At 55.0% G+C, this 11,016-nt stretch overlaps 1 protein-coding gene across 1 annotated transcript in view; it reads left to right on the plus strand.

Moving 5' to 3' along the window:
• PRNP (prion protein (Kanno blood group)) overlaps positions 1-4,233 on the plus strand; it is a 4,763-nt gene extending 530 nt beyond the window's left edge. The window contains exon 2 of the mRNA XM_086865618.1: positions 2,611-4,233. Coding sequence (XP_086721744.1) covers positions 2,613-3,416 — 804 coding nt within the window. The 5' untranslated portion in view covers positions 2,611-2,612 and the 3' untranslated portion in view covers positions 3,417-4,233. The remainder of the gene's footprint in view (positions 1-2,610) is intronic.
• Positions 4,234-11,016: the final 6,783 nt, after the last annotated feature.

Below are 11,016 nucleotides of genomic sequence, written 5' to 3' on the forward strand. Positions count from 1 at the left end.
CAAAACCAAAAACCTCCTCCTTTGCCAAGCACGTAATTGCTGCTTGCGATGGCTCCTGGCAGCCTCCATTTTTCGCAGAGTTCCTCCAGCACAAAAAAAAAAAACCCTCAATTAATTCCTCATTTCCAGCACCCGCCGGGAGGGCGAATTTGGGCCAGGAAGGTTAAAAAGAATCAAGGAAAAAAAAAAAAAATATAAAAAAAATTTCCCTGTGAAGATTTTCCATCTATAATTTAATATTAATATTAATGTCATGATCAGGCCATGAAGAGAATTTCCGAGCAGAGATCCCAGCTTTTCTCCTCGGAAAAAAAAAAAAATAATCTGGGATTAATATTTTTTTTATTTCTGGGAGAAAATCCCGGATTCTCAGGGAGCAGCTCCTGATCCCCATCAGCGACTCATTAATTTAGAAGCTCCTCGCTGGCTAATTAGTGCCCTGTTTATCAGAGCTCGGAGGGTAATTAGAGGAGCAGCTCAGCGCTGTGATATTCCGAGAATTCTGAGTCAACCTCCAACCCTGGGATTTCTTTAATAAATGTGATTTGAACCCCTCTTATCCAGGGTTCTCTCTCCCATTTTGGAACAACGAGGGGGAAAAAAAAAAACAACCCAGAATTTAAAATTCATTTTCAAACCGAATTTTCTGCCTTTTCCTCCTCCGTTTTTTTTCGTTCTCCCGAGGAGCCGGGTGTTTTTTCCCTGCCTTTTTGGCTATTTTTAACCCCCCTGATCTCATCCCTGCCCCCAGCGGGTGGGTGCTGAGGGTGAGGAAGGCTCCAGAGCCCAGATTTTTCCATGATCCGGCAGTGCCAAGCCTGGAATTCCATCGCCAGGATGGTGCAGCTCCCCCGCGATTTTATTCAGGGGCTTGCTGGCGATCCCACCCAAACCACAGAGCTCAAATTCAAACCTTTCTGGGCACGAAAACAGATTATTCTGGGGGGAAAAAGGGAGAAAAAGCATAATTTAGGAGCTCAAAGAGGCGAATCTGCTTTTTGAGGCCCACAAAGCCACGTCCGGGTGGCAACAGAAGGATTTCTGGTTTATGCAGGGTTTTTTTTTGGTTGTTCAGAGCGGCTCAGGAGGGTTCAGCATCTCCTGCCTGTGCTCAGGTTATTCCTGGGGTGATTCTGCAGGGAGCTGCTCCTTAATCTCTGCAAAAAAACCCCAAATTTAGGACCCAAATGGATTTTGATGTTTCTGTTGTGGCACGGGGCAGAATCCAGGGATGTCCTCGCACACCCAGAGCGCTCCAGGGGCGATTCTGGAGGAGAGCCCGGCCTCGGGAAGGATGGAAAACGCTTTTTTGGCACATCAAACACGGGGGAGCAGCAGCTCGGTGTCCAGAGGGGTTTCACAGCTTGGGAAGGGTTTTCCAGAGGGCATTCCAAAGGATTTGCAGCTCGGCTGTGGATTGTGCTGGGAGGGGATTCCAGCCTTGCCGGCCCCGCCCGTGGGAGGTGATCGGAATGGGAGCAGTGAACGCTGAGGGTACGGATGGTCCCAGGGTGTGGATGGTCCCAGGGCGTGGATGATCCCATGGATGGTCCCAAGCCATGGATGATCCCATGGATGGTCCCAGGCCATGGATGATCCCAGGCCATGGATGATCCCATGGATGATCCCAGGCCATGAATGATCCCATGGATGATCCCAGGTCATGGATGATCCCAGGTCATGGATGATCCCAGGCCATGGATGGTCCCAGGCCATGGATGATCCCATGGATCAAAAGCCATGGATGATCCCAGGCCATGGATGGTCCCAGGCCATGGATGGTCCCAGGCCATGGATGATCCCAGGCCATGGATGGTCCCAGGTCATGGATGATCCCAGGCCATGGATGATCCCATGGATGGTGCCAGGCCATGGATGGTCCCAGGCCATGGATGATCCCATGGATGGTCCCAGGCCATGGATGGTCCCAGGCCAAGGATGGTCCCATGGATGATCCCAGGCCATGGATGATCCCATGGATCCAAAGCCATGGATGATCCCAGGCCATGGATGGTCCCAGGACATGGATGGTCCCATGGATGGTCCCAGGTCATGGATGATCCCAGGCCATGGATGATCCCAGGCCATGGATGATCCCAAGCCATGGATGATCCCATGGATCGAAAGCCATGGATGGTCCCATAGATGGTCCCAGGCCATGGATGATCCCATGGATGGTCCCAGGCCATGGATAATCCCAGGCCATGGTATCTAGATATACCTATATATAAAATAAATAGGTATATAGATAGGCATATAGATATAGTTAGATATTTTATATATAGCTATATCTATATATCTATATACTATAAATCTCTATATATTTTATATATAGCTATATCTATATATCTATATACCTATAAATCTCTATATATTTTATATATAGCTATATCTATATATCTATATACCTACCTCTAAATCTCTATATATTCTATATCTATAAAATGTGAAATATTTTACATTTATGTATAAATCGATGCACTGTGGGTGAGGATAACGACACATTTAGCCCAGGGCTGTTCGTTCCGCAGCTCTGGAGGGCCCAGAGGTGTTTGGGGTGGATCCCGGGGGGGTCTCAGCCGTGCCCTGACACTGTCCTTGTCCCCACAGCCATGGCCAGGCTCCTCGGCACCCGCTGCCTGCTGCTGCTGCTGCTCCTCGGCGTCTGCGCCCACCTGGCCTCCTCCAAGAAGGGCAAAGGCAAACCCAGCGGGGGCGGCTGGGGCACGGGGAGCCACCGCCAGCCCAGCTACCCCCGCCAGCCCGGCTACCCCCAAAACCCCAGCTACCCCCACAACCCGGGCTACCCCCACAACCCCGGCTACCCCCACAACCCCGGCTACCCCCACAACCCCGGCTACCCCCACAACCCCGGCTACCCGGGCTGGGGCCAGGGCTACAACCCGTCCAGCGGGGGTAGCTACCACCAGAAGCCTTGGAAGGCGCCCAAGCCCAAGACCAACTTCAAGCACGTGGCGGGGGCGGCGGCGGCGGGCGCCGTGGTGGGGGGCTTGGGGGGCTACGCCATGGGCCGGGTGATGTCGGGGATGCACTACCGCTTCGACAGCCCCGACGAGTACCGCTGGTGGAACGAGAACGCCGCCCGCTACCCCAACCAGGTCTACTACCGCGACTACCGCGGCCCGGTGCCGCAGGACGTCTTCGTGGCCGACTGCTTCAACATCACCGTCACCGAGCACAACATCGGCCCCGCCGCCCGCAGGAACGCCTCGGAGGCCGGCGCCGCCGCCAACCAGACGGAGGCAGAGCTGGAGACGCGGGTGGTGACCAAGGTGATCCGCGAGATGTGCATCCAGCAGTACCAGGAGTACCGCCTGGCCTCGGGCATCCGGCCTCGCCTGGTCGACGCCTCGCTGCCCGCCCTGCTGCTCCTCGTCCTCTTCGCCCTGCACTAGAGCTCCCCGCGGCTCCCCGATGTCACCCGTCGTGACCCCGATGTCACCCGTCGTGACCCCGTTGTCGCTTGCGGTTGTTTGTATGGCGAGGAGCCCCCCGGCGCCTCCGCGGTTTAGGAGATGGGATGAAAATTTCACTTTTCTGCCCCCCAAACGCGTGCCCAGGACGGCGCTGGAGCCCAAAAGAGCGGCCTTCACCTCATCTTCCTCCTCCTCGTCCTCCTCGGGGTCACCCCGAGTGGGGAGCTCTCCTCGGCACCCCAAGAGTTCTCTTGGTTAACAGGCGGGGTTTGGTCTCACCCCAATCCCGCACCCCCTTCCCCTGGGGCACCTCTGGGGGGTCTCAGGGGTTTCTGAGCGGCCACGGGGTTTCTTGCAATTAGTTTCTTGTAATTATTGCAATTAGAACCTTTTAATTGTAAAAATTAACCCTTCCCCGTGCAGGCCCTGCAGCACCACACCAAAATTAATCCATTTTTCACCCCACACCACGGCGAGGCTCGAGCACCGGTCACGCTTTAGAGGCTTTTTAAAGCACTGCTGAATGCCCCAAACACCCCCAAAACGGTGTTAAAACCCCAAAAAAAGCTATTTTGGATGCTCCAGGTGACAAGTCACGTTCACACTTCAACACCTGGACGTAAAGGACGATAAAATGCAGCAAAAAGGATTCTCAGGGGGGGTCAAGCTCATAGCAAGAGACTGGAATCGGCCTAACCACGCTGGTACAGCAAACAGCATCGGGAAAAAGCGGCCTGGGAAGGGAGATGCTTTAAAAAAAAATCACATTTGTGAGTAAATCCTTTGCCCTGTGGAAGCAACGGGTGAAATTCTTGCTTCTTGTGTCGATGCTGGGCTGGGGAGTAGCTGTAACATCTGTGGCGCTGCGCTTGAGCTCGATTCAATATCTCGTGTATTTTTATTTTTATTTTTATTTTTATTTTTATTTTTATTTTTATTTTTATTTTTATTTTTATTTTTATTTTTATTTTTATTTTTATTTTTTAATTTTTATTTTCTTTTTCTTTTTATTTTTATTTTTATTTTTATTTTCATTTTTTAATTTTTATTTTATTTTTATTTTTATTTTTATTTTCATTTTCATTTTTTAATTTTTTATTTTATTTTTATTTTTATTTTTTATTTTTTATTTTTATTTTTATTTTTATTTTTATTATTATTCTTATTTTTATTTTTATTTTTACTTTTATTTTTATCTTTATTTTTATTTTTATTGCAAGGCACTGAATAACACTGTCCTAAACGAGATTTTTTTTCCTCTTTTTTTTTTTGCATCGGTGTAATCTAAGTGAAGATTAATTCTATATATACTATATAAAAATATATATATATATATAAAAAAATGGAGAGAAAAGAAAGCTTGCAGGATAACCACGGGAAGAGCAGGGCTTTGCGACACGCGGATGTTTTGTAAAAAACTCCCGGGATTTACCGCGCTGAGCCTTTTCTGGAATGTTCCACCTGTGCTACAAATTAAAAAGGATCAAGCCAAGGTGCCCGGGAGCCTCCTTCGTGCCGCGAAACAGAAGCGGCTTTTTCCGAATTTTCCCGATTTTTCCGCATTTTCCGCATTTTCCGCATTTTCCGCATTTTCCGAATTTTCCGCATTTTCCGCCCTCCCTGTCCCTTCCCGGCCTGAGGGAGCTTTTGTTCCCTTCCAGGACCCCAAAATCCCCCTGAAGCTTTTTCCCCTCCCCTGCTCCCCACGATGGTTTTGCTGCATTCCAAGAAGTGTTTTCTAATTTCTGTCTAATTTCGGTTTCTGTCTAATAAAGGAATTTTTACATTTGTTGTTTCAGTGGCGTTAAGCCTGACCCAAGCCCTGCTTAATTATGGGATCTTGGGTAATTAATTATGGGATCCTGAGCAATTTAATTATGGGATCCTGGGAAATTTAACTACGGGATCCTGGGCAATTTAACTATGGGATCCTGGGCAACTTAATTGTGGGATCCTGGGCCTGCTTAATTATGTGATTCTGGGCAATTTAATTATGGGATCCTGGGCAAATTAATCATGGGATCCTGGGCAATTAATTGTGGGATCCTGGGCACTTAATTATGGGATCCTGGGCACTTAATTATGGGATCCTGGGCAATTTAATTATGGGATCCTGGACACTTAATTATGGGATCCTGGGCAATTTAATTACGGGATCCTGGGCGATTAATCATGGGATCCTGGGCAATTAATTGTGGGATCCTGGGCACTTAATTATGGAATCCTGGGCCTGCTTAATTATGGGATCCTGGGCATTTAATTATGGGATCCTGGGGAATTTAATTATGGGATCCTGGGGAATTAAATTATGGGATCCTGGGCATTTAATTATGGGATCCTGGGGAATTTAATTATGGGATCCTGGGCAATTTAATCATGGAATCCTGGGCAATTAATTATGGGATCCTGGGCATTTAATTATGGGATCCTGGGCAATTTAATCATGGGATCCTGGGCATTTAATTATGGGATCCTGGGCATTTAATTATGGGATCCTGGACATTTAATTATGGGATCCTGGGCACTTAATTATTTTGCATTTCACGACCAGAGGAGCCCTCCTCCAGCAGCCCCAAAAGAAGGAAAGAAAAAAATAGGGAAAATTTTTTTCCCTCCAAAAATAGGGAAGAAAAGAATGAAGAAAGGAATCTCCCATTTTTCCCGAGATGAACTCATGGATATTTCCAGGAAGAGGCTCCCAGCACTTGCACCGTGAACTCCTCTGGGGAGGGCTTGGCCTCAGCAGCAGCAGCAGAATTATAAATTCCCCATTTTTAACCCCAAAACTCCCATCTTCAATTCCCTCCCTCCCAACAACCGCCAACACATTGACAACGCTCCGAGGAAATTAAAAAATGACATTTCCCCTCCCTGCACACGCAGGATCCTGGGGTTTTTTTTAACCCAGAACGGGGATTTTTGGTGATTTTTGGAGCCAAAACTCAGAACTTTCCTGGCTCTGGGGAGGGTGACACGCTCTGAACTTCTGTGTCCTTTAAGGGATCAAAGATCTCCCCTGGGCCCCCTGCAGTGAGCTGCTGAAGCAGAGAAATTAATTAATTATTAGCTAAACACTCCAAATCCTGGAGTGAGGATGGGGAGAGTTTCTGATTTACTAAATTCACCCCAAAGTGTAAATACAATAAAATCTGAGGTTGTTTTTTTAGACTCTTCTCCCTGCATAAACACCCCCCATCCAGGCAGAACAGCTGAATCCTTTTTTTCCTGGCTGGAAAAAATGCCGTAAAAAGCGGAATTTTGGCGCACAGCTGCCCGGTTTGGAGGAGGAATATTCTGATTTAGAGGTTTGGAGGAGGAATATTCTGATTTAGAGGTTTGGGATGCAAAGCAGGAGCGCAGAGCTGGAATTCCATCCCGGTCCGACAGCTCCACCTCCCGTCCAGGCTCTGGGAATTCCATCGGGGTTTGGGGCATTCCCGGGGATCCAGGCTCTGGGAATTCCATCGGGGCTCGGGGCATTCCCGGGGATCCAGGCTCTGGGAATTCCATCGGGGTTTGGGGCATTCCCGGGGATCCAGGCTCTGGGAATTCCATCCCCAGCCCGGGGCATTCCCGGGGATCCGGGCTCTGGGAATTCCATCCCCAGCTCGGGGCATTCCCGGGGATCCAGGCTCTGGGAATTCCCAGCTCGGGGCATTCCCGGGGATCCAGGCTCTGGGAATTCCATCGGGGTTTGGGGCATTCCCGGGGATCCAGGCTCTGGGAATTCCATCCCAGCTCCTCCCCACCCTCCCAGGGAGGAATTCCTTCCCAAAACCACCGCTCCTTTTCATCTCCACGCCGGATTTGTCTCCTCTCTGACAAACCCGCGGCTCAGTCCCAGAGCTGGGTGCGTTTTGGGCAGGAAATGCTGGAGTTTGGGGTTTCAAGGGTTGGGAACGATCAGCTCAAAGGCAGAGGGATGGGAGCGAGCAGGGTTTGCCCTCCCCAGGCCGCCTCCCCCGGAGATTCCCACTCCCGGCGCGGCTCCCAGTGCTAAAGGCGATGGATTTGGTTAAAATCAGAGGATGCCTCAAGGCCAAACTTTATTGCAAGGCGGAGGGCTCCGCTTCCAAGCCCCGCACCCCGCTCCCCGCGAGTCCCAGCGCTCTTCTGGGGGGAAAGGAGCGTTTTTTGGCACAGCCGTGACACGGGAAGGCAGAGCCGGGCGGTGCCGCTTTCCACAGGTCCTTACAGGGCCGGCTCTGCTCCCGCAGCGGCTGAGGCTGGCAGGATCCATCGGTTCCCGGCTGAGGCTCTCAGGATCCATCGGTTCCCGGCTGGAGCTCTCAGGATCCATCGGTTCCCGGCTGGGGCTGGCAGGATCCCGGCTGGGGCTCGCAGGATCCATCGGTTCCCGGCTGGGGCTCTCAGGATCCATCGGTTCCCGGCTGGAGCTCTCAGGATCCATCGGTTCCCGGCCGGAGCTCTCAGGATCCATCGGTTCCCGGCTGGGGCTCTCAGGATCCCGGCTGGGGCTCGCAGGATCCCGGCTGGGGCTCTCAGGATCCATCGGTTCCCGGCTGGGGCTCTCAGGATCCATCGGTTCCCGGCTGGAGCTCTCAGGATCCATCGGTTCCCGGCTGGGGCTCGCAGGATCCATCGGTTCCCGGCTGGAGCTCTCAGGATCCATCGGTTCCCGGCTGAGGCTGGCAGGATCCATCGGTTCCCGGCTGAGGCTCGCAGGATCCCGGCTGGGGCTCGCAGGATCCCGGCTGGGGCTCTCAGGATCCCGGCTGGGGCTCTCAGGATCCCGGCTGGGGCTCGCAGGATCCATCGGTTCCCGGCTGGAGCTCTCAGGATCCATCGGTTCCCGGCTGAGGCTCGCAGGATCCCGGCTGGGGCTCGCAGGATCCCGGCTGGGGCTCTCAGGATCCCGGCTGGGGCTCGCAGGATCCATCGGTTCCCGGCTGGAGCTCTCAGGATCCATCGGTTCCCGGCTGGGGCTCGCAGGATCCATCGGTTCCCGGCTGGAGCTCTCAGGATCCATCGGTTCCCGGCTGGAGCTCGCAGGATCCATCGGTTCCCGGCTGGGGCTCTCAGGATCCATCGGTTCCCGGCTGGGGCTCTCAGGATCCCGGCCGGGGCTCTCAGGATCCATCGGTTCCCGGCTGGGGCTCGCAGGATCCCGGCTGGAGCTCTCAGGATCCATCGGTTCCCGGCCGGGGCTCTCAGGATCCATCGGTTCCTGGCCGGGGCTCGCAGGATCCGCCCGGGGGCTCCCGGTGAGCCCCGGCCCGGTTGCCCAGCTCCGGCTGCGGGCCCAGAGCTCCTCTCCCACCTCCCCAATCCACATCCAATCTCCCAGGAGGTTCAGTTCTCCCCGGGGGTCTCGCTGCGCCCCCTCAGCGCTGCAGCCCGTGGCTGACGAGGCAGGAGCCCGACGCCAGCAGCAGGGCCAGCCCGACCCCCGCTCTCCGCAGCCCGGGGGCTCCGCTGGGGGGTCCCCGCTTGCCCCCCAGCTCGGGCCAGCCCCCGGAGTGGAAGCCCCCCGAAGGGGGAGGCTGCCGAGCCGCCGGGATGCCGTGACCCAGGCGGGACGGCCGCGGGCGACCCAGCAGCCCCATCCCGTAGCCCGCGGCGGCTCCGGCCGCGATGGCTCCGGCCACCTTGGAGCCGCGGCCCGGGGCGCCCCCTCCTCGGGACACGGAGCGGAAACCCCCGCGGAGCCCCCCGGGCCCGGGGCTCCTCCCGCCGGCCCCGCGGCGACCGCCGGCAGCGTGGCTGAGGAGGGCGAGCAGCAGCAGCAGCAGCAGAGCCCAGCGGCGAGCGCGCTCCAGGGGCCGCATCCTGCCCGACCTGCGGAGCAACGGGGGCGTGAGAGCCGGGACACCGGGACCGGGACCGGGACACCGGGACACCGGGACCGGGACCACCGGGACCACAGGGACCACCGGGACACCGGGACCGGGACCGGGACACCGGGACACCGGGACCACCGGGACACCGGGACCGGGACCACAGGGACCGGGACCACCGGGACCACCGGGACACCGGGACCACAGGGACACCGGGACACCGGGACCACCGGGACCACCGGGACACCGGGACCACAGGGACACCGGGACCGGGACCGGGACACCGGGACACCGGGACCACCGGGACCGGGACCACCGGGACCACCGGGACACCGGGACACCGGGACCACCGGGACACCGGGACCGGGACCACAGGGACCGGGACCACCGGGACCACCGGGACACCGGGACCACAGGGACACCGGGACACCGGGACCACCGGGACCACCGGGACACCGGGACCACAGGGACACCGGGACCGGGACCGGGACACCGGGACACCGGGACCACCGGGACCGGGACCACCGGGACCACCGGGACACCGGGACCGGGACCACAGGGACCACCGGGACACCGGGACACCGGGACACCGGGACCACAGGGACACCGGGACCACCGGGACCACCGGGACCACCGGGACCACAGGGACACCGGGACCGGGACCGGGACACCGGGACACCGGGACCACCGGGACCGGGACACCGGGACCACCGGGACCGGGACCACCGGGACCACCGGGACACCGGGACCGGGACCACAGGGACCACCGGGACACCGGGACACCGGGACACCGGGACCACAGGGACACCGGGACCACCGGGACCACCGGGACCACCGGGACCACAGGGACACCGGGACACCGGGACCGGGACCGGGATCACCGGGACCACCGGGACACCGGGACCGGGACCACCGGAACCGGGATCACCGGTAACAAGCAGCGAGGGTGGGCAAAAATTCCCCAAATTCCCTCAACCCCGCCAGCCCGGGGATGGGATTGTGCTGGGGCTGAGCAAACAAACTCTTTGTGCTGGAGCTGCTGAGCCAAAATCATCCCCAAAAGAGCCGGGGACAAAAGGATTTAACAAAACAGAGCCCCCCTGGCCCTGAGCCCCGGCCGTGTCAGCGATTCCCTCCCCGCTGGAAGCTGCCAGGCCTGCCTGATCCCTCTCCAAAAATCAAAATTTGCCTTTATTCGTTTAATTTTCTTTCTTTTCCCACCCCTTTCCAAACCCAGAGCTTCAAAAATTAAAATCCACCTTCATTAATTTAATTTTCTTCCTTTTCCCCTCTCTCTGGAAGGTTCCAGGCCTGCCTGATTCCTCTCCAAAAATTAAAATTTGTCTTCATTAATTTAATTTTCCTCCTTTTCCTGACCCTCTGGAAGGTTCCAGGCCTGCCTGATCCCCCTCTCCAAACCCAGCTCTTCAATAATTAAAATCCACCTTCATTAATTTAATTTTTTCTCCTTTTCCTGCCCCTCTCTAAACCCAGCTCTTCAATAATTAAAATCCACCTTCATTAATTTAATTTTCCTCCTTTTCCTGCCCCTCTCCTCCAGCTCTTGGGGTCATTTTAAAGCGAGCTCAGAGCAGTGTCCCCCTTCCACCCCAAAACCAGCCGGAAAATCCCATAAAAAGGAATTTTCCATCCCGATTTTCCCCCTCCCCGAATTCAGGGATCACCCTCCAGGGTGAACCCCAGCTCTGGATGGGGCTCCCCCTTCCCATCCCAACCTCCGGCTGAGCTTTGTGCCAAATTAATTTAATTTTTCTCCTCTC

The sequence above is a fragment of the Cyanistes caeruleus genome, chromosome 29, assembly GCF_971803275.1.
Source record: "Cyanistes caeruleus chromosome 29, bCyaCae1.hap1.1, whole genome shotgun sequence".
NCBI classification, from domain to species: Eukaryota; Metazoa; Chordata; class Aves; order Passeriformes; family Paridae; genus Cyanistes; species Cyanistes caeruleus.